Source organism: Scardinius erythrophthalmus (genome assembly GCF_964197995.2).
Source record: "Scardinius erythrophthalmus genome assembly, chromosome: 9".
Classification (NCBI taxonomy): Eukaryota; Metazoa; Chordata; class Actinopteri; order Cypriniformes; family Leuciscidae; genus Scardinius; species Scardinius erythrophthalmus.
In genome coordinates, this window is record NC_138229.1 from 13,536,351 (window position 1) to 13,560,954 (window position 24,604).

The 24,604-nt window shown below is 36.5% G+C and overlaps 1 protein-coding gene across 3 annotated transcripts; it reads left to right on the forward strand.

Moving 5' to 3' along the window:
* Positions 1 to 1,572: 1,572 nt before the first annotated feature.
* On the forward strand, positions 1,573 to 24,386 carry arhgef18a (rho/rac guanine nucleotide exchange factor (GEF) 18a). Of its 3 annotated transcripts, none has more exons than XM_081373594.1 (20): positions 1,573 to 1,814; positions 8,543 to 8,683; positions 10,240 to 10,346; positions 10,451 to 10,591; positions 10,687 to 10,937; positions 11,729 to 11,851; positions 11,979 to 12,096; positions 14,839 to 15,093; positions 15,254 to 15,330; positions 15,972 to 16,150; positions 16,463 to 16,524; positions 16,644 to 16,829; positions 17,065 to 17,202; positions 17,287 to 17,384; positions 17,475 to 17,540; positions 18,328 to 18,375; positions 18,542 to 19,018; positions 19,710 to 19,971; positions 20,096 to 20,197; positions 22,605 to 24,386. In XM_081373594.1, the coding sequence occupies exons 3-20, from the start codon at positions 10,256 to 10,258 to the stop codon at positions 22,760 to 22,762; spliced, it is 2,832 nt and encodes a 943-aa protein (XP_081229720.1). In that variant the 5' UTR covers positions 1,573 to 1,814; positions 8,543 to 8,683; positions 10,240 to 10,255; the 3' UTR covers positions 22,763 to 24,386. The 3 variants fall into 3 exon arrangements, with proteins under 3 accessions (XP_081229720.1, XP_081229721.1, XP_081229722.1); XM_081373595.1 differs by having other exon boundaries at positions 22,656 to 24,386; XM_081373596.1 differs by lacking the exon at positions 20,096 to 20,197 and having other exon boundaries at positions 22,605 to 23,646.
* Positions 24,387 to 24,604: the final 218 nt, after the last annotated feature.

Below are 24,604 nucleotides of genomic sequence, written 5' to 3' on the forward strand. Positions count from 1 at the left end.
CTGTTGAAACTCCGCCCCCTGTGCAGCGAGCAGTAGCTCATTTGCATTTAAAGGAACGGACACAAAAACGGTGCATTTTTGCTCACCCTCAAAAAGTGACAACTTTAACATGTTATATAAAATTATCTGTGGGGTATTTTGAGCTAAAACTTAACATACACACTCTGGGGACATCAAAGACTTATTTTACGTTTTGTGAAAAGGGCATTATACCACCCTTTTAAATTATGTTCGACTTCACCACTAGGTATGCTGATTGGTATGTGCTTTATAAGAGCAAAGCATTTGTGATAAAGCTACTTTTTTTTTTTTTTTCACTAACGTTGCCTATCTGAATGTCACCTCGGTGGAAACGCATTCATTCAGTAAAACTTCAACTTTTCAAGCTTTACAATTTTTTTAAATATATATTTTTACTTTTTAAGTAAACCATCCAGTATTAAAATGACTTCTTTCCTGTTCTACCCAGTATAATGTCTCCTTCAACTTTTAAGGCTCCTCAGATTTTTATAGGGGATTAATTTCTCCTGTTCTCCACATTGTGTCTCCTCCTTACACTCCTGCAACTCAGATCCCGAACTCTTGTCTTCACCCCAGTCTATTACTGGGTCGTCGTCGTCGGTCCATGAGAAGGAGACGGAGAAGTTTTCGCCGTGGTGGAGGGACATTTCACCTGCCGCCCTCAGGTCTGTCTGGCGTGCTTCAATCTCCTCTTCCCCACTATCCTGCCTGTCTCAGGCGCCAAGATAATGCCAAGACGCGGCAGATTTCGGATAGAGGGTTGACATCTTCACAGGACGACTCGGGACTGAGGAGCTGTTTGTTGCTGCTACGCTATCCATGACTAGCTTTACTACTTGACAACTGCGAGATGTGAGCGGTCTGACTGACCAGTGACCAAAGCAGGTTCTGTGGAATGCAGTGTCGATCATGTCACTGTGCCATAATATAATATGGACAGCAAAATTCCATTTTCATTAAAAAGTGGAATGCAAAGTCATTCAAGCGGAGTTATTTTCTCTTATAGGCTACTTGGCCCAACCTCACCCGTTCAATTTCATTTATTTAGAATTATTTCTATTTTCTCCCCTTTATCCCAGTCCACTTCTTTTACTGTCTTGTTTAATTCAGGAAATCTAAATCTAGTTGTCTTGTTGCTGAAATATTTAACACACAGGTGAGGCAGGGTTATTATTGTAAATTAAAACTCAAATCTAAAAGAAAATCATTACTTTAAATAAAATACTATAGCCTAAACGTTAACTAAAATATAAAAAACTAAACTTATCATTTAATTCAGTTTCACCTGATGTACTAAAATAACTTACACTAAACTGAAATAAATAAACACTATATACTAGACATTAAAAAACGAATAAAAAATGAATTAAAACCCCACCAAAATTACTAAAACAAATTTCTTCAAATAAAAACGAATTCAAAATATTAATAAAAATTACAATAGAATTACAGTTACACTAAAATAACATTGGCGTGAACTGTGGAGAAAAGGAGGAGTGCTGCTGGATGTGTGAACACCTACTTATACTGTCTATGGTGAACACAAACCCCGCCGCCTTGTTCCCGTCATGCCTCGAGTGAAGCAACACTGAAGTGTGTGCGTGCGCGCGCGCGCGAGTGTGTGTATGAGGACACAACCATCGTTCCTGTATATGTGCACTGCACTTGTTGTTACCGGTGTGGTGGATGCCTAAGAAAAGAAACTGTGTCGAAAAAAGAAGATAAGATAGTAAAGAAAAGAAACTGTCCCGAAAAAGGTGGATAGGATATTATGTGATGTTTCTTTAAAAATGGTAAGTAGAAACTTTTGTAGCTAAAGTTTGCGCGAGCCTCTTTGTGTTTAAAGTTTGCCATCAAGGCCTCGTGTTATTTAATTGGCGTTGTGGTTCATAGATTACAGAACATGTATTCTCATTTCTAAATAATCTTTTTGACTTTATTTAGAGATATACGACGTCTTTTAAAGGCTACTTATAGAGTTTTTCGTGGCCTATCATTCATTTATCCTTGCGGCTGTTCTTGAGAGGAGTGTGGCGTAACTTATACCAGTAGCAGGAAAAGTTTCGCCGTGATTTCACTTTAGGATTAATAATGGTGTCTCTTCTGAAATAACCACCATGTGTTTTTTTTTTTGTTTTTGTTTTTTTAGCTGAGCATGGCATGTTTATTGTTGCGAGTAGATGTGGTCAATGAAACCATGCCATGTTTTATGATCTGTTGATTGCTTTGTTTACACTTGTCCTCTGGTCTGATAATGAGTCATAAAGGATGGGTTATCTGTTCGATCATTGCATTCCTCGAAATCTGTCTGAAGAATGCCTCATTCGCTCATGACACTAGTTTCACCAGTGTCAGATCTGTAGAAAAGCTGAGTGAGGTTGGTTTGTGGTCCTGGGAATTTGTGTTTGTAAGATAATCAGACTTTTCCTCCCCTGTGTTCTAGATACTTTTACCTCAGTTTCACTAACGTTTCAAACCTCATACTGGTATCTGTTCAATCAGTCACTAGTCCTTGTTCTTTTGTAATACTGCCTTTATTGCAACATCAACAAATAGCAAATTTATGCTATTTTTTTCATTGGGAATTTGTGGTTCAGATGTGAACTATTCGTTTCCGACTAATATGTTTTCCATTTGTTCATGGTACCAATTTGAATAACTCCATTAGCTACTTTAGCTACTTGTAACTATTCAACTAGTTACTAATATATATTTTGGTTTTTCTGGTAGTAAACATTTAGACACTTGTATCTCTTTATAAACACGTGTGTGTTCCAGTTGTTTGTAGTAATGTTTAAAAAATTTCTTATAGGGACATTTTAATTTAACTATAAAGTCAGCATTGATATACCGTTGATATACTAATATAGTTTCTATTAAATTGTGTTGGTTATTTTAGTGCATAAAGTTAATCTAAATGAAAAGATGAACTAAAGGAGAATATTGCCTTTGCAACTAGTTTTTTTTTTATATATTTTAAGTAACAAAAATGTGTTTTTTATGGTTTTAGTTAACTATAATAACCCTGACTAGAAATTAAAATGACAAAATTAAAAAAAAGTGAAACTAGTGTCTCATAAATAAGAATAATATCTAATAAATCCTCAGAAAACCAGGAATAGATACTAACTACTATTATGATTGTAGAAGAAAGAAGTACTAGTGTTGAACAAGAGCTTGTGTCTGAATTAATACGACCCGTAACTCGTACTGGTATCTAACGGATAATTAAAATGAAGAAATAAGAAATGAAGTACTAGTAACATATAAATAGATACTATTTACAACTTAGTATGTTACAGCTTAATAAACCTATAGCTTTCAATATAATATGTTAACATGAAACTGCTACTCGGTCAGTCTGTCCCTTTACTCTGATCAAGAGCCCAACAAATTCAACTGAGACAAACTAGAATCTCAAAAAAAGCTTGTCTTGGACTAGCAGTAAAGGTCAGCATCTTTTAAGGTTATGTGTAATCTGTAGCTTATCTGTTTTTGTGTGTGTGAAACAGAGACTTTCTGTATTTTATCTGGCCTGTTGATGTGTGAGAGGGGGAGGTTGGCTTCATGGTCATAGGCAGTTTGCAAGCCAGGCATTTTTCACACAGTAACAGAACTAGTAAATCAGTTACAGCATGTGTAAACAAGAAATTCTGGCATTTTGCAGCTGCTGAATCCATTACCACACCATGAAAACTAGAGCGAACCAGTTAATATTAATGTAACCAATGCCCTCCTGCTGTTTTAGTTCAAAACGGCGGTTTTTAGTTTATAAGATAGCCTAAACAATGGATATGGTGGAGGTGTCAAATTTCGTGTGTCTTATACTAAATCTAAAGGAAGGAGGGCGTTTGTTGTTTCTACTCTCTGCTGCAGAGTGGAGCAGCCTGCTTTTCTTGTTTGACCGATAAGCATAAACCTTAGCCTCATTTCACTTGGCTATATTCATGAATCATCTCCATCCAGCGGCAGCCTGCAGCAGAAGTTATCATTCATCTAGAATAGTACAGTAATGAAACCACCTGCATTACATAACTGCATTATTTTAGTGCGACTCGGCTCATGCAATGACTCTTCTTGGCCCCCTAGCAATTTGAAGTGCAAAGTCAGTTCCTTTAACCGCCATTCATCAAGGTGCAGCTGAATTTGAGTGTGAAATGTGCATCCTAGTCAGTATCCTTCTCCTCATAATGAAGCACTAGTCATGTGTTTATGAGCAGGTTTGTCTTTTATTTAGCCTTCATGCACTTTACACATGCTAGTCTTTATGAATGAATGTACTGTTTGAATAGCAGCACACACACATTGTTCAAGTGCTATTAAGCATTGTTAGTGTATCATGCCTTGAGGATGAAGCTGTTTGCCATTGTAACAGATGAGTGCTGTACAACTGTAGCCATATCAAATTCATAAGTTGAACAAGGTGATTTTTTTTTTTATATTAAGACAGTTTCTCCCATCACCACTTAATATGACAACAATATATATATATATATATATATATATATATATATATATATATATATATATATATATATTAGTCTTGTGTCTTTTCTATGTTTTTGCTTGGCTATTTTCAGAATTAAGCCTTTGAACAGGTCAGGTGACATATCACATGGTGTCCTGCACTGTCATCCAATACTTCATCTAAAACTATTTGAAGCAGCATTTTTCTAATTATTATTAATTAACTTGCCATTTTTATGACATTTTATAATAATTAACAAACTACATGGAATTTTTGTACATTTGAAAAGTCACATGCCTCACTTTAGGACAAATTCTGAGGTGGACTGCAAAAAATGCTTAAAGGTGATTAACATGGTGAAAACCTAGTGACCCGACAAAGCATCTTTAATAGGCAGTGTTAGCCTTTTTAAATAGATCTGTAAATCTTAACCTAAAACTAGATGTTGTAAAACAAAAGCAAATTGCCGTCCGAAAGTTTGGGGTCAGTGAGGCTTCAGTTCAGACTGCAGGTATAAATGTGGCCCAAATCCAGTGTGAACGGCACAAACCACATGGAATCTGATCTTTTCAATTCAGATTTGGGCCACTTCCATATGTGGTCCTTAATCCGATACAGGTCAGGGGCCTCATTTATAAACGTTGCGTACGCACAAAAGAAGGCGTACGCTGCTCTCTACGCAATAATTGGTATTTATAAAAAGAAAACTTGACGGGAAAATGTGCGGTCCTTCACGCAAACTCTGACCCAGGCGTACGCACAAAAACGGGTGAAATGAGAAATGGCGACACAGTCGGCAGATCTAAGAAACACGTGAAAGTGTGTGAAACTGTAGACCGCTGTGTAAAAGAAATGGCAATACTGCCTCTAATAAATAACATGAAGACTTCACAAAGCAAGTCATACAATTAACAGCCTACATAAACACCCGTTTGATCGATCCGCAGTGTAAAACAAACAAAATCAAACGAAGATTACAACAGAAATGCAAATTAACACATATTTGCAAAAAGAAAAGTGAAATATGTTATGCAATAATATTGGCATGTTATGCAATTCATCCTCATAAGACATCTGTAGCTTGTCAGATGCAGTCAAATGGATGGTAATAAAATGCCATGATGCCATCACAATGCGTAATGACGCACAATGGCTGATCTTGCGCTCTTAGTTGAGTGAAGTTACGTTTCTTGGTTTTCCTCTCTGTGTTTGCCATGATTTCGCAATCGATGAATATTAACTTCTGGGCGTTTCACGGACTATTTATGGGCAACTATGGGCGTGACATGAAGCCGCAAAAGCTGCGCTACATTTAGAATTGATTGTGATTTATCAAGGGAAAACTGCGTAGTATGTGCGTGCGCACGGTTTTATAAATCCAAATATTTCTGAGCGTACGCACGTCCTATGTTTCATCCGTACGCCACTTCTGACGCAAATCCTACGCAAAGTTTTATAAATGAGGCCCCAGATGTTTTGCAGTGCGACCTCAGTCTGAACAGTCATTATGTAATTCATGCGACTTTCACGTCACTCTAGTCTAGAGCAACATTCATCTCAACTCTGCACTCATGGGAGTCACTTCAAAGATAATACATACCTGAAGTTATCAAGACCGTTGCGGAAGGACAGTGATGTTTTAGAACTTATCAGTGACAGCTCTATACAGGCAAAACATGAGATCTTGTATCATAAATGTTTAAAAACTCTGCTCTCTTTTTTCTCATCTTTGTTTTCTTTATATTGCCTGTGCATACATTCACAGTCTTCCCCAGGAGATTACACTAATGAATAACTGCGTAATCACTTACTTTAATGTTCTCTGTGATTACTTCCATATGACAGTGTGCAGCATGACATCTTTTTATTGTTCTTTTTTCCGTATGCGGGTCAGTTCAGGACCATAATCTGTTCACACTGGAGTCTGACATAACAACAATGTGAACAGCTGTACAGAAAAATCGTGTCTGAGCAATAAATCGGAATTGATCGCTAAGGCTCTCTCACTGAACGTAACATTTTTTGAATGTTTTTGAAAGGAGTGTATTACGCTCGTGGTGTTTTCAGCATCTGCCATCTCACATGAGGAAACTCCACATAAACTTAATCTTAAGAGCTGCTTGCAGAGTTCACCTCACAAACATTTCACCATGCACCATACTTCCAAAAATAACAATATTACAAATAATAATAATACTGTTCATTCGTTGCTAATGTATTAACTAATGTTAACTTATTGTAAAGTGTTAGCAAATTAAAACTTTAAAATGTAACCAAATAAAATTTGATCATCATCATAAATAATAATAGATACAACATTTGATTTTAATAATGTAGCAATAAATGTTAAAATGAACATTAACTAAGACTGATAAATACTTTAGAAGTATTTCTCTAATGTTAATTAATGTAGTTAAATAATAAGAAAAACAGAATCCAAATTAAAACATACTTCACAGAATTTATAAAAAAAAAACATTTCACATAATTTATTATTATTAAAATGTTAAATTAAGTTGTTACATTTTTATGAATTCAAATGATTAGACATCCTTTTTTATTAATATTGAATTAAAACTTGAAAGATAGGCCCTAGGAAACTGATATTTTTTTTAGGATTCTTTGATGAATAGAAAGTTCAAAATAACAATTTATTTGAAATAGAAATCTTTTGTTACATGATAAATATCTTCGTTGTCACTTTTGATCAATTTTTTAATGTGTCCTTGCGTAATAAAAGTATTCATTTAATAATACTTTATTAAAAGTGTTAATTTCTTTCAAAACACAAAATAACTTACTGACCCCAAACTTTTGAAAGAAAGTGTTTGATTAATTACATTATAAATTTGGCTGTTGGATCTGTGTGAAAAAATAAATAATTCTTTCTTTTTTTGTGCTTCAAAGCCTTACATACTGGAAACTGGAAGAAACATTTCATCTCTTTTGGATAAGGCAAATTAAAATCTACATTTTTATTCAAATTTTACTTTCCTCCGAATTTATCAATACTTTTTTTGCTCTAGTAAAAGTCCAAAAATAAAGATCCATTAAAAAAAAAAAAGCAAGCCTGTTTACTGTAGTCATGTCTTCTGCAATTTAACCTTGTCTGACAAGAGCTTAGGTATGTGACAAACTAAAACCAGTTTGCTGTTTCAGAGAAGAAACAGATTTGTTTCATTATTCTTTTTTCCCAGGAGTGAACTGGAGCATTACTTGCATTAGCACGTCCCTTCTCTTGCCTGTGTCTAGTATAGCCTCTGTGTTAATGCTTTTCATTTAGCAAGACACTTTTATCCAAAGCGACTTACATTGGATTCATTATATAGATTTTATTACATTATATCAGTTTATCATTTATAATTTTATAAGTTTATAAGTTTATGCATTCCTTTGATCAGTCCTCCACTTCAGCATGTGCGTGTGCCAGAGTCAAACCAAAACAGATCATACCTGTATGTTCACCAGAAGTGTAACCAGAGTGAATCATGTCAGATACACTTCTGTAACCTTTACTTGCACCGCGATAGTCACGCAAAGAGCATTAAGATTTTATTTTATTTTTTTACCATAGATAGATTTAAGAGCAAAATGTGTGGAACAGGGATATTCATTCATTTGATCTTACTCAGTTCTTATGTTGTGTAGCCTATATGGATCCATTTAAATGATTGTTTGCACAGATGTCTTGTATAATGAATAATGGTCTCAAATTATTTTTTATCATTTTTAATGACATGACAAATTAGTGCCCTACTCGATGCCACTTAAACGAACATTTAAGGTTAATTGCAGTTTATAAAAACTGACACATGCTGCCAATTACCACAGAAAATAGTTTCCACTTGTCCCTTAGTTTGGGGAAAAAATGGCAATGCATTGATTTACATCTTTTACAGCTAAATGTACACATGTAAATCCTGGAAACCCAGTAATTTCTACATTGTATCTGGATACCAGGAAGAAACTTGTTGATGCATCTACATTTGTATTTTATCCAGAATGTTCCTTTAAATTACAGACCTCAAGCTAACTTTCTGCTTCTATGCTCAGGTCTGACAGAGACTATTCATCCTGCATTTGGCTGTATCTGCTCCATGACTTACCTGGCGCTGGCAGGCATGACCCTCTCACAGCAAAGATAAACTTCATCCTCCAGCCTTTAACCTCCTCTGGTTATCACTACGGCCACAGGTCAGTGCTCTGGCATCCTGGACAGGAACTGTAGTAATAGTACAGCAGCAGCTTTTATTCAGCAAGGACACATTATATTGATCAAAAGTGACTGATAAGACATTAAAGAATCACAGTTTCCACAAAAATATTAAGCAGCATAATAAGAATGCTGAACATCATGTTTTTGAGCATCAAATCATCATATTAGAATGATTTCTAAAGGATCTTGTGACACTGAAGACTGGAGTAATGGCTGCTGAAAATTCAGCTTTGCCATCAAAGTTGCTACAAAATTGTCACTGTTGATAACAGTAGCGGATTATTAAGAGTGATATCTGCCGTTACCGATAACGATAGCTTGATTTTAAGGAAAAGAAATCTTAGCCAAATAATGCTGTAAACTATACAGGGAACCCTCTCATTTGCTACCTGTACATTGTTATAATATTAGAGGTTAAAATTAACAACAGAGCCCAAACTATTATATTCAACTGCTATTTATATTCAGATATAATAATTACACTCAAATAAAAATTGAAATGTTTGTATACAGCTCAAAAGCACATAAAGTTGCTTTCATAAACACTTGTCTTCATGACAAATTTCTTCAAGCACACATATGTAATTAACAGTAAACTCCACTCTAGTGTTTTTATTTATAGCTAACTAAAAAACTGAACATTGGATAACTTTCCTCAGGCAAATGCTACATTAAGTGACATATTGTTCACACGCTGTTTTATTAACATCTTTCCGTCATTGAAACATAAATTGAGCGATTACATGAGACATGATACATTTTGGTAAGTTGTATTGTATCTTTCAATATACCTGTTCATGCATCTATATCATGTTTCATGCTATAACCTGTATTAAAGTGGAAGAAAAGACTCGCTGGCTGCAGTGATCGGTCACGTCACATTTAAAACAGTCAAAACCCCATTTATTGTTTGAATTTTATGATAAAATGTACAGAATTTGAAAGCTGAGACAGCGCAACACTCTTTACAATTAGTGGATGTCTATGAGCGCTACAAATAAAGTTTGGTGTAAAGAAAAACTGCGGACCTGGCAACCCTGGCTTGAACTATGAGTCAAATAGAGCCTGCTTTAACGTTGCTATTTTTTAACTGTTTATTGTTGATTAAAGCCTTAAATTCAATACAAGACACTTTCTTCACACACACAGTATGAGTTGCTGTCTGACGCGTTTTTCAGCCCCCTTTTGATGGACGGTATAATTGGCCTTGATCATCGGCTGTTTTTAAACAATACAGATTATTGGCTGATATTGTCGTTTAGCCCTAATATTACTGTTTTTATACTGTATTTTTGAACAAATAAATGTAGCCATGGTGAAAATAAGAGACTCTTTTCAAAAAAAAAATCTTGTACTGCTCTAAACTTTTGAACAGTAGCATAGTGCTGATCAACCTGGTCAGTGGCATGTTTATGAAACCTGTTTATTTTTATGATTCCATTTGGTGGCACAAAAATGACATGCTTCACCCTCCAAAACTGAGTGTCTAACAGTGTTTCTTGACTGTTTTAATTGTCTTCTGGCTGTCTTTTAGTTTTTCAGAACATAAGATGGAAGAAATCGATTCTGTGAGAGTCAAGTCCTTTCCAGAAGATTCAAATGTCCTGTCCACATATTCTGCTGACTCCATCAACATTGACGGTTGGCTATTTAACCCGTTTACTGTAGCCATTGAACTTGTTGTCATCACAGGTATTGTTTGTTGATGTCATTGGGAAGTGTATATTTACTCCTCTTCTACACAGATGGTCGTTATAATGCGCTGCGTGAAGAACTAGAAGCAGAAGCTCGGGATTTTGAAGCTCCCACCTGGAGTTTAGCTGTTGACCAGCAGTATTTAAAAAACTATTCCAAAGATGCCATTAAAAGACAGGACGTGATACATGGTAAGGGGTGTGATAACTTGTTTTGTTACTTTATTTTTCTCGTAGAAATTTAATTTGAGCTATACAAAAAAAGTCTGTTATTGTTTTTATGACAGAGCTGATTCAGACTGAAATAAACCACGTGCGGACGCTAAAGCTGGTTTTGGGCGTGTATGTGCGAGAACTGCGTGAGACCCTGCAAATGGATGAGACACGATTGGAAAGGCTCTTTCCACAGGTGGATAACCTGCTACTGGTGCACATGCTTTTCCTCAACCGCCTTAAACAGCGAAGAGTCGACTCCATGGAGGCAGGCAGTACCCAGAATTACTGCATCCACAATATTGGAGACATCCTCATCGCACAGGTATCTTTATCATATATCTGCTGTAGGATGTGCATAGATATGTTAGATGCCCTAACAGGCAAGTTTATACTTGAGGCTTAATAGCTAAGACCCATTTCTCTAGCTGAATGCTTTGGATCAACAAACTGTCAGTTACATCCAGTGTCCTTTATAGGATCCTTGAATCCACATTCCCCAGAGCTGAGCTAAGCAGCAGGTGCTTCCTGAAATGAATGGAATTATTGTTTAACATTAAATTAGGATGCCATAAAGTGGCATTTTTTTATAGATATAGGCCATGCACATTTCTCAAGCCAAAGATTAATTGTTTTGCTTTAACTTAAAAAAGGTATTTTGACACTTCAGTGGAGCATGTCTATAATTAATGTGATGAACTACATTGCCAGCACACTTCATACATCCACTAAAATCATCTTGACGTGAGTTAAATTTTATAGCAAGTGGCCAAGAAAAGTGAACTAAGTTCTGAGAAATTGTTTTATATCATTATAGTAATATTTCACAATATTAGTATTAGTATTGTACTTTTAATCATATAAATGCAACATATAGTGAGCATAAGAGACTTCTTTTAAAAACAGTAAAATAATCTTACAGAGAGCAAACTTTTGAATGGTAGTGTGTGTATGATTAAATGAAGCAGTGTTCATATTTCATCTTCTTAACAGTGCTTAAATATTTAGAAGTGTAAATATCCTGAATAGTTCTTTATTAATTTCTGGTATTGTTATGAAAATCTTTTGCGTTTATCTTTGGTGCTCTCTGATCTGCATGTTTGTTTGTGTGTGTAGTTCTCAGGTGAAATAAGAGACAGACTGCAATACAGCTATGGAGTGTTCTGCAGTCACCACACCGATGCAGTCAACTTCTCTAAAGACTTAATGCAAAACAAGAAGTTCCTGGCTTTAATAAGAGTAAGACCTGACCTTTTGTACTCAAGTAAAAAAAAAAAAATAGTGTTTTATATAATATTCTTTTAAGATATGTTATATTCTGTGAATCATTTCACTTTCTGATCATTATTAACTTTTCTGTCCTCAGAAAATATATCAGTTGTCCATTATACGAAGATTAGGAATACCAGAGATTATTCTCCTTATAACGCAGCGCATCACAAAGTATCCAGTTCTGTTTGAACGTGTCATTAAATACACTGAAGGTACGTTTACTTTGCTTTCAAGAAAAAAGTATCCGGTCTTTTTTCTGTTTTGTTTTTTTTGTGATCAAATTTTTTTTTTACTTATCATACAAGGAACATATCAAAGCTCACATGAACTATATACAGACAGATGCCATGAAATGTCCACATATAAACACAGAAAAAAGCATTAACAAAACAGTTACATAGAAAGGGATATGTAGAATGTGGGGGGAAAAGAAAAGAGAAAGAGGGAAATGTAAATGGTAAATGGACTGCATTTATATAGCGCTTTCACAGACCTATGGCCACCAAAGCGCTTTACATAGCCTCACATTCACCCATTCACTCACTCATTCACACACCGACGGCGGTGTCAGCCATGCAAGGCGCCATCCAGCTCGTCAGGAGCAGCTGGGGTTAGGTGTCTTGCTCATGGACACCTCGACACTTGGTCAGGTGGAACCGGGGATTGAACCACCAACCTTTCGGTTTGTAGACAATCTACATAAACCACTGAGCCACTGCCGCTGTAGGATGTCAACATCTCAGCTTATCTAACAAACTCTCTGCGATTTTTGTCCAGCTCTGAATAGTCTTGTCCTTTGTGCCATTGACCTTGGCAGTGGTACCTTCCAGCAATACAATGTCTCTAAAGCCAGAAAATATGAACCAGAAAATATGAACCATATTTTCTAAAACCAGAAAATATGAACATATCACACCAGTCCTCAGGTCTTTACACTGGCTCCCAGTTAAATTTAGGATTGATTTTAAAGTATTATTACTGGTATATAAATCATTCAATGGCCTAGGACCTCAATACATTGCAGATATGCTCACTGAATATAAACCCAACAGATCACTCAGATCACTAGGATCATATCAGCTAGAAATACCAAGGGTTCATTCTAAACATGGCGAATCTGCTTTTAGCTATTATGCCAGCCGCAGCTGGAACCAGCTTCCAGAGGAGATCAGACGTGCTCCTACAGTAGTCACTTTTAAATCCAGACTCAAAACACTTCTGTTTAGCTATGCATTTAATGAATGAGCACTGTGCCAATGTTCGTCCGACTGTTTGTACTGTACTGTATTTTATTTTTTATTTTTCTAAACTGTTTTAATTATTCTTATTTCTTTTTATTATTTCTTTTTATTATTATTATTTTTATCTAATTTCTTCTATGTAAAGCACTTTGAATTGCCATTGTGTATGAAATGTGCTATATAAATAAACTTGCCTTGCCTTGCCTTGCCTTGCCTTGCCTAAAATAAGATAGCCAAATGAAAGTTGTAGGTATGGATGGTTCTATCCATAGCTTTAAAATAGTAATTTTGGCAGCAGTGTTTGCTGCCAGTAAGGTCTTTTTTTGTTGAGCATTCAACTGGAGAGCGGAGAGTGTCTGTTCTGTTTTGAGTTTGTATTGTTGTTTTTTTGTTTATTCTTTAATGTAACTCAAAAAAGTAGGACATTAAAATGTTTATACACTTCTGTTCAAAAGTTTGGGGTCGGTAAGATTATTTTTTATTGTTCTTTACAGAAGTTTCTTATGCTAAACAAGGCTGCATTTTTTTTTAATCCAAAATACATTAAAAACAGTTCTATTGTGAAATGTTATCGGAATTTAAAATAAGTTTTCTATTTTAATATATTTTAAAATGTCATTTATTCCTGTGATGCAAAGCTGAATTTTCAGCATCATTACTCCAGTCTTCAGTGTCACATGATCCTTCAGAAATCATTCTAATATGCTGATTCGCTGCTCAAGAAATATTTCTTATGTTATTATTATGTTTAAAATGTAAAAAAAAAAAAAAAAAACATTTTTTTACTGATTTCAAACTTTTACGGAAATGTATATGTGAATGCTGAAATAATTGTAAATGAAATTGAAAATGAAATGAAGATTTAAATGAAAAGTTTAGTTGTAGTTTGGTTCTATTACAGATACAAGGTACTGCTGTGTAGTTTTTATAATGTAAAAAGTGAAAAGTACTTAATTGGCAGAACATCAGAGTTAATCTTTTAAAGGTATAGTTCACTTTGAAATTAATTTTTGATATGTTTTAGCTTACCTCAAGGGCATCCAAGATGTAGGTGTCTTTGTTTCCGCAGTAGTTTCAATTTTGATATTTTTAGGTCAAACCGTTCTTGTCTGTCAGTCATATAATGCAGGTCTACTGCATTATACTGCAGTTCATTGGAACGAAACCATAGCCAAGGCGACATCTATGTATATATCTATACCCGCCCGCGCCGTCAGATCATTTGGACGTGTGCTGTGTTCAAGAGATAACAACGATATAAATACTGTTCGTTTTCTCACACAAACCGCTTGTTTCATGTCTTAGGCCATCAATGTGTACTTACGATGGGGAATTGTTTAATTTGAACGATGGGGAATTGTTTTAATTTGGACTTTGTGCATGCTCTTTGAGACAGTGACCATATACCTGCATGAATTGACTGACAGACAAGAACGGTTTGACCTAAAAATATCAAAATTGAAACTACTGCGGAAAAGACACCTACATCTTGGATGCCCTTGAGGTAAGCTAAAACATACCAAAATTTTATTTCAAAGTGAACTATCCCTTTAATGTCAATTTTGCATGGCAGATTAAACAGTGTTTGCAGAAATACAGTTTCCATTGAACCTATTAATAATGGATATTATGTCTGAACAGACACAATATATATACAAGCATGTCCATAAGTCACCTTCATTGAGGTTGTATGATTTTTCATCCTTTTGACAGTTGACTCAGAGGAACACAAGAACTTGGTACGAGGTCTAGACTTGCTGAAAGAGACCATATCACAAGTGAATACTCATGTGGACGACTTTGAGAAAGCGGCAAGGCTAAAGGACTTGAGCAGTAAGCTGGAGCCCAAGTCCCAGGTTAAGATGACCCAAGGGCGAGTGTTCCGCAGAGAGGACATGGTACAGGGCAATAGGAGGCTGCTTCACGAGGGCATGCTCAACTGGAGGTTAACTTCCAACAAAAGCAAAGGTGATCATTGTATCATTTACACATCTATTAAAATCATGCTTGGACTTAAACTAAAACAGTATGGTTCTGATGCTATAAGCCATTATAATACATTTTTTGCTTCACTTTGATAATTTGATAGGTGACAGACATTTCCGTATTTTCTCTCTTATTCCTTTAGATGTCCTTGTCTTGCTGTTGTCAGATGTTTTGCTGCTGTTACTGGAGAAAGACCAGAGACTTACATTTGCCTCTCTGGTGAGCAGAATGTAATCATTTGCATTTTGTTTATGTATAGCGTACAGTAGGCTTGCTGCGATAGTCTGTGTTACCGGTGTTACACAGTGTTCAGCCGTACACGATCACATTACTTGCCCACCGTGGCACCGCACCACTGTTGTTTCCTTTTTTTATAGAAAAACCATTTAGTTCATTTCGACAACGGACACCACAATTGTAAACTGAAGGTGTCTTCTCTGCTCCATACTGCACGAACTGCAGTGCAGCAGAAGTCAGATTTCACTTATTACATGTTGAGGCTAGAGTGAGGTGAGGTGAGATGACTGACAGGACGATGCAGGAAGATGTTGTGCGCCACAGATTCTGAGCGTCATCAACAAATATCCCATTTTGTAAAATGTGCGGTCCGTACCACTGCTTCCTATACACAGAGTACACGTGATCGTAAATTCAAAAGGGATTTCAATACCCCGCATATAGAAAGCGGCTCTCTGATGTCCGTAAGTTTTAGGCCTATAGACAGAGTTTGCGTGATCGTGAATTCAAAATCGAAAGTGAAAAGCGTGCCCCCCACCCCCCGGTGTTATCGGTAGTACCGGACATCCCTTGCATAGCGTTGCCGAAATCATTAAATGTCAGCATGTTCTCTGCCCCTGTAGGATGGTAAGCCTGCAGTGATTTCACTGCTGAAGCTCATTGTGCGTGAAGTGGCTCATGACGAGAAGGCCATGTTTCTGATCTCCGCATCTTCGGACACTCCTGAGATGTATGAGTTTCACACCTCCTCCGGAGAGGAGCGCAACACCTGGCGAGACAAAATCTGGAAGGCCGTGGAATGGTATGTTTCATAAACCATCTTTGATGTTTAAAAAATCTTCTTTTTTTTTTTAAATACACTACAGTTTAAAAGTTTGTTGGTATTTTTTTAATGTTTTTTAAAAACAGTAATACTGTGAAATAACAGTAACATTACTTACAAAAACATTTCTTATTATTATCAATGATGAATATTTTTGGGGAAACTGCATTATGTTTTTTTCAGGACTCTTTATGAATGTATTAAGGTTTGTTAAAAATAGTTCAGAATAGTGAAATCTAAGTAATGTATAAAATTTTGTCTTTTTCTAACATTATTTTGATAATGTTTCAGCTGTCCAGAAGATGAGGAAGAGGAGCCAGAAGAACTGCCTGTGAGGATCCGGGACTTTCAAAGTAACATGCACATTTCTGTATCACAATCTATGATCAGTCTTCCTTCCTCTACTGTAAAAAGAAATTGATGTCACATTTAACGTATTGGCTTTTCTTTTTCAATGCTCTTTTCTGAGTAGGGAAGCTTTCTTTGCGGGATGCATTGATAGAGCAGAACCTTACAGAAAAGCTGAGGTTATTCAACAGCATTGCAGCCTATGTGACCGGTGTTACTGACATCTCACCAAGTGAGCGCCATCTGCTGCGTTGGAATGCAACAGACCCCCTGCAGGGGGAAAAACTTCTCACCCGAGCCCTAAAAGATGGTGAGACTTGCACTGCACAGCAGAAATTCATGCTTATTTTCAGATTGACATCTTACGGTATTTCTCTGCAGAATAGAGTCTTACCTTTTATTTACATTTCAAGTGATAAGCCTTCTGATGTGCTGTTGTACTGTATTTTTGAATAGTCACATTTTAAGACTTTTAGGTTAATGTATGCTAAAGTTGAATACTAAAACATGGTGGATTGTAATCTATGTTTATAATCTTTCTTCAGTGGAGATTTTACAAAACTTGCTGCTAACATGTGAGCAGGGCCAAACTCCTCCTGGTGAGGGGATGGATCTGGTGCCACTACCCAAGAGACCTGATGCTTTCAGAGGCTTTGAGAGTGATACCTACATGCTGCCTGGAAGTAAGAGAAACTTTCTTTGTTTCATGACATTAATGTAATGGTTACATTTTCATTGCCATTGATCAATGGACTGGTTGTTTGTAGATGGTATTGCGAGTTTAGAGGAAAGATCGAGGGACAGAAGTCAGTGGGCCAACCCTCAGCTCAGAGAGCTTTATTCTAATGAGAACCCGGAGCTGTCGGTGAGCTGACACTACAATATCATGCTTGTTATTTTTTTGGAGAACTACTGGTATAAACCAAAATGTATGTTCTTGCTTTTGACCCATTAGGCAGATGAGGAGATGACTCTAGAGAGCTGGAGTGCGTATCTGTCAGTCTTGTTCCCTAAAGCAGAGGTGAGATATAATATCCTTTGTGTGTTTGGAATAAAGAAGCCACTTTTCCTCAAAACTTTGGAAGATTGACAGTGTGATGATAACTGTAAAGCGGCCTATATACTCTCTCTGATAAACCATAGACTGAAAGTCATTCATTTACAAAGAGAGAATTCTGGGAGCAGCATGGAGTTCGGAACATATGCGAATGCGGAATTTTCAGATCCGATTTGATTATCTTCGTTTAAGTTAAAATATTTGAACTTTTGCGGCTTGATTGAATGTGACTGCCCAACTGGGTTTGATGTAATCAAATCTATGAGTGCAAAGTGAGAATTACCAATATTTTTTGTCCACTAAAACATTATTCTGTAACAGTATTTCTGTAAAATGGGCCGTTATAAATAACTTTGTCTGACATTATTTTACAACATTAAATAATTATTTACATTGATTAGCTCTAGAAAAATCTTTTGTTCTGTGTGGACTCATCTATTGACTCTATGGTGTATGGTGACCAAGTGGATGGTGCTTTCAAAGCAATTTGACAGTTCTTTGCAAAATGCAACAATCGTATGCAAATGTCGGAGAAAGTTAAAAAGACAGTTTAAGGTTGATTGATGTTGTCACTTCCTAAAAACCTAAATCCAATCCTATTTATCCAAGCCTGCCTCACTGTTAAAATTTTAGATGAAATTTTACCAGGTCAGATTTCATGTTTGTTTGTTTTTCTCGTATTCTTTTGTGTAGTCAACTTACTTTAAACGTATGTTACTTTTATTGATCATTTTCTGTTTTATCTCCACAGCTTTATGACATTGTAACTAAATTGTCTCAGAAACTTTACAGCCTTCAGGTAATCCAAACTCTAAATGTGCATTTCATGTAGTGCTTCTCTCGTAATTATCCAATTATTCATTACCTGTTGCCTATGATACTTTTAAATAGAAGATTCGTCTGTCTAGATCCAGATCAACACAAATGAATCTTTGATTTCCTTATCCGATCCGTTCCTTCCTCAGTCCATCGTCCACCAGCAAGAGAGCCACATCGAGGTGCAACGCGCCACTATTGAGGAGCTGATGTCCAGACCCAGGGGCAACACACTCCTGGAGAAGGAAAAGCATCGGAACCTGGAAAAGCAGCGCGAGGAGCTGGTCAACTTCCAGCGGCTCCAGAATCAGCACCGACAGGAGCAGCTGCAGTGGGAGCAGGAAAGAGACCGGCAGAGGGAACAGGCGGAGATCAGGGAGAAGGAGCTGAGGGAGAGAGAACTGGAATGCAGCAAACAGGAAGAAAAGCTGGTGGAAGAAAACCAGGAACTGGCCAGGGCCAGAGCGCAATACCAGGAGGATCTGGAGCGGCTTCGAGACTCTACGCGTAATGTGGAGAGGGAGAAAGAAAAGCTGGAGCAGTTGGAGAAGAAGTTTAAGAAGTATGAGAAGAATGAAAACATACCCAAAATTGCCATCTTTCCCCTGGAGAATGAACAGATACAGGTTTGGGCAATATTATATTATATCTGAGAAAAATGTACTGATCTTCTAATGCCACTGATATTTCATACAACACATTAGTGCACATGCATGAGTGCACATGTAAAATAAAACAATGTGTGCATTCAGACTAAGCAGTTTTTCTGGCCAATACTGTTTTAGAAGTTTGCATATTGAATATATGTGCCATGTAAGCAGCCAAGTCGATTACTTTAAGCAGTTGATGGCTGCTGGAAGGTGCTTGTTAATGGGCACGCTCGCTTGGGTGTTATTCACTGCAATGTCCACACCAAGTTAATATGCTTACATTGTAGATTTATTGTACTGTGACTGGTCCTCATTTCTAGTAAGCAAGAGTCCAACAAACAGTCAATGAATCCACAGTTCCAAGTCCTTCACCAGTACAGATTTCCTTAGCATGGCATACAGTGTAGCAAAGCTTAGCGTCAAAAAACTGTGTGCACCTTCCCTCCAGCAACACATGTCACCTGAAGGAAGGTTCCTACCTATATTCAGCAACCAATTACCCAAAGAGAGACCCCTACTGGACACACACTTACATAAGGTTTAAATAAAGACAAAATGGCTCTTACATGCCATTTGTAAATCAGAAAAAGTGTACATGCATAAAGTTTCCTTTCTCTCTCTCTCTCTCTCTCTCTCTCTCTCTCTCTCTCTCTCTCTCTCTCTCTAGTTACCTCCTCCACCCTACCCCATATTGAATGTGGTTTCTCCCAGCTTTGAAGAGAGGCCTCCCCTAGTACCACCACGCAGGGAGAGCATCTCAGCCCCTCCTGTTAAAGCAGAAGTGCCCATCCACCTCATTAGTACCACCAACCAATCCCACAAAGCCGGCTCTGTCCAACAGAAGATCCCCACCAAGCTGGCCGCCCAACCTAAAGGCAAGGAGAAGCACAGCAAGCACAGGAACTCCCACCAGCGCACCAACAGCGCAGGTAAGAACTGCTTTATGACCTCCATCACATCAGAGTGCGAGCTGATGCCGTTCCTGGGCTGTGGTGTAGAGGTATCAGTATGTTTTAGCTGATTTTCATTTTGAACATCTTCTCACACTTTTAGCTGGCATAGAGGTGTCTCAGTTACTTCCCATCAAAGTTACAGGAAAGGAAGGAGGCAGTTTAAGATCCATGAGATCCAACAGTCCTCGCCAACTCAGTCCAGGTGAAACTTCTTTATTCTGTCTCACCTCACGTACAGCTTCCTTCTTTCTTAGGATTTGTCAGTGGTTAAAATTAGGGCTGGGCGATAAAACGATAACGATATGTATCGCGATAGACACGTAATCAATATCAATATAAAATGCGTTCGATAAAACGTTCGATAATTATTTTTTTTTTTTCGTTGGAAGAAACCAGCAAAGCAAGTTTGATTGCATGAACAAAGGCACTCACTCTTAACTAGATAAAACAGGAAAAGTCAGCTCGCCTGACTTAAGTCTGACCGTAGTCAGACCAATGTCGTCTGCAGATTATGCAAGACCGTCGTCAGTTTCTCTTCGCGTGCTGATGCGCTGTTCTAGCGTGTGCGTTTCTCAGCGCATACATGTGAAGCTCACATGCACTAAAAGCCTGTCTACCAGCGCCTGAATACTAAGTTATCTTTCGAGTCTTATTTTGCTAATACTGTTATATACACACAAGGTTTACATAAACTAGTCGGATATGTCTAAAGTGAAAGCAAACTTGAGAAAATTGAGAGAAAATCTGCTTGTCAAATGCGTGTATAATAGGCGCGTCGCGCGCAGCTCTTAAAGAGACAGTAGTTACGCTGCCGCTTGTCCTTAAAGGGATAGTTCACCCAAAAATAAAAATAAAACTCATTAATTACGCACTCTAATGTTGTTCCAAACCTGTACTAATTGCCTTCTAATATTTTCTAATATTAATATTTTGAAGAATGTGGGTATCCAAACAGTAGCTGGTCCCCATTGACTTCCATAGGAGAAAAATATACTATGGAAGTCACTGGGGTACATCAACTGTTTGGTTACCCACATTCTTCCAAATAACTTTTATTTTCAACAGAAGAAAGAAACTTATTCGAGTTTAAAACAACGTGAGAAAGTAAATTATGAAAATTAGAATTTTTAGAAGAACTATCCCTTTAATGTTAATAAAACAACAAAATGTAAAGAGAAAATCACTCACTGCTCTTGACTAATAACTTTATTAATAGCTTTAATAAGTATCAATGTATAATTTATAGAAAATAGAAAGAAATAGATTTATAGAATTTATAGAAAGAAATCGTAATATTATATTTTTGTCATATCGCTAGGTTAAGTTTAAAATAAAAAATCTTTAAATGTAATATATTTGTCTCCTGGACTGGTCCTTATTTTAAATATGTTATAAAAAAATTCAATAATTATCGATATCGACCGATATGAAACACTTATATCGTGATACAGTTTTTTAGCCATATCGCCCAGCCCTAGTTAAAATGTTTACATTTGCTTTGTTTGATGTAGGGCTGGGTATAGTTAGGAATTTCACAATTCGATTCGATTTCGATTCTTGAGGATTCGATTCGATTCGATTTCGATTCGATTCGATATTGATTTATTAGCTTCTATATCAATTCAATAATAAGTAAATACACAAGTAATTAAGTACCTGAGTATATTTTTAAATAATGTGTGCAGTATTAACAATGTTTAAGAGCAAATTGACCCCAGTATGTTTCCTGTCATGGTTTATTTAGCAGAACAAACTGTACAATATTGTACATGTGTTGAATACAAAACACAACTGTAACAAACAGGTGCTTTATTAACACCTCTAAAGTGCATGTAACTGTAAGTAGTAGAAGTATATTTCTTTCTTCCTATACATTCAAGTTATACAATAAATGTTAACATAAGCACAAAATGTGCATACTCATAAAAAAAAGTGCAACCATATATTATAACATTACAAAGTGCTATTTTGTCAACACAATAAATAACACTGCCAATTAAAAGTTCCTATTTTTGCCCTTCGAAATATTATAAAGACATGGCTACAAGTGAGACTGTGTATCGTGATTCTGTACTATTCTGCTAGTTGAAAATGTATTATGCAGTAACATAATATTACTCTGAGAGAGAGAGTGTGTGTGGTGATTTGTGCATACATGTCAGCGCGGCATCGCTCGTCAAGTTCGCAGAGAGCTTATTCAGTCCATTTTAAATTCTGATTTTGGCCGCCTCTCAAATGGGTTAAACCATAGATATATTGCCTATGAAGTTCAAGTAAATGCGCTAGAAAAACCGCGCTCATTCAAGGATGTGCATTTATTCTCTAGAGTGTTGCCCACAGCGCCGCCACTGGCCGGCGGGCTGAATCGATTCATAGGATTTGATGAATCGATATTGAATTGAGAAACAAATAATTGCAATGTATTGATGAATCGATATTTTTACCCAGCCCTAGTTTGATGGGATCATTTTACTCCAAACCTCTGTTTGTTTGTTTTTACCTCATATGTGTATCTTCATATCGCTTACATGCAGCACTGTTTTAGTCATTTAAACCATTCGTAGTTGTGTTTCTGCATTGGTAAATCTATTTCTGTGGTGTTTCTGCAGATATGTTTATGCCAGCAGAGAAGTTATCTAGCTCTGTGCCCTCTCATTCAGGAAATGCCATGAGGAGGCACAACACCACTCATAACACACACAGTCCCCAGCCAGGACAACGTAAACCCAAAGACAATGCAGTTCCAGAAGACATTTATTTCTTTTAAAGTCCCTGTGTGATCTGTGGAACTACAACATGAATGCAGAGTTTTCTTTCCTCTCTAACATGACCTGCGCTGACTCAAATTCATTTTTCAAAGAAATGAAATTATGCAGATTTTAGACTTAATCATGATTTCTGTTTTTATCTTTAATTGGGGAAACAAATATTGGGAGGAATCATTCCTTGCAGTGCTTATGGCTCTTACATGAACCCTTTTTCCTATACAGTCTCCTGACAATCACAGTATCCTGTTCAGTTCTGCATTACGGAGGGGTCTTTGTCTTAACAAATTGTCATTCCTGTAAATAGCTGTTTTTAGTTATTTATTGTGATTTTATTTCAGGGACGTTACACTGCAAGTCTTCGTGTTCTTTCTGGACTCTTTATAGGATTTCTGTAATCAAGAGCTTCTGAGCTGTGACATTTTAAAAACGTAGACCTATTTAATGTGTGGAAGTTTTGGTTTGAAATGTACATTTCCTTTTTTCATTTTCTGTCCATTTTCTGCACAGATCAAAGAATCTCTTACATTATTTTGCTCGTCAACTGGAAAATAATGTTACATTTGAGCAAATATTTTGTAGTGTTTTAGAAAAAAATAGCCTTGTTTTTCTTTATGATGGGGGATATATGTTCTTAACTACTAAATGTCAGAGGTACCACCTCTTATTTCATTTCAGTTTTGTCTCATTCATTTATGCTGTACATAACTAGATCATGGCACAATTCTGTTGATTTTATTTTGAGAAAATACAGACTTTCTTCATTAGAAACCATACATTTGTAAATAGTGCAGAGCAAATACAGCTTTTTTTGAGAAACTGTTGCACTTTTAAGTGCTAGAGATTTGCTCAGTGAAATTAACAAACATAAAACCTGTGTGCTCGGTTTTACTTCACATTGTTTGTTATTCAAAAGAAAAACTAGGGGCCGTCAGCGACGCTAAATTCACTCACTTCATGTCCTATAAAAAAAATCAGTTTGAATGAATTATTAAATAGTTGTGTCCGAAATGACTATACACTATGTATTTATGCACTATGTACTCAACCGTGTAGTGTATGAACTTTATTATTCTGACAAAACCTGATAAAGTTCACACACTACACGGTTGAGACATAGTGCATAAATATATAGTGTATAGTGCAGATTTGAATGTTACGATTTAGACAAAGCTGTGTTTAGTCAAATGAACATGTAAGGTAAGAAGTAATCTACCAGAGACAGCAGCACGGACTGATGGGATTCCTAGTGTTTGGGGAACAAATTAAAAATTATAAAACATATTTTATTTGTGATGGAAATCATGTCTCCTCTTCAAAAAGTATACAAAAAGCATTAGATCCCATATATGTTAAAATAATAGCATTTCAGCAGAACATCCAATAACCACAATATTAGAGTATTATAGGCTATGCATTGTATTGGGTTCATACTGTAAATTGTCTTGGAAATGTCCTAGAAAATGGTGGCCTGAAAAGGACCTTGGTCACTGTACGCTTGCATTTTATGAAAAGAGCACCATGACCATTTATGAATGAAATTTCATCATTTTAGTCTTAAATTTGTTCAATTAACTTTAAAAAAAGAAAAATAAAGCTCTTTTGCCCAGGGCTTGACAACCTTTGACATGAAGTGCCTTGTTTTTTTTTGTTTTTTTGTGCGTGTTCATTACGCAATTTGGCCTTTAGCTCAGTGTGGCTCATTTCATGCACAATAGTTTCAGAGACAAAAATGCTTTTTTCCTCCAGCTTGGTCATAGAGTTCAACATTAGCCTGGAGTTGGAATTCATAGCGAGTCCAGTGAACCTGGTGAGAGTAAGACACAATTATACTATTACACTTT

Bases quoted from the DNA above. Each gene is read 5' to 3' on its own strand.
- arhgef18a (XM_081373594.1), top strand. From the start codon at position 10,256: ATGGAAGAAATCGATTCTGTGAGAGTCAAGTCCTTTCCAGAAGATTCA. The intron at 10,938-11,728 runs GTATCTTTATCA...TTGTGTGTGTAG, and splicing joins GAGACATCCTCATCGCACAG to TTCTCAGGTGAAATAAGAGA. The intron at 12,097-14,838 runs GTACGTTTACTT...TCCTTTTGACAG, and splicing joins TGTCATTAAATACACTGAAG to TTGACTCAGAGGAACACAAG.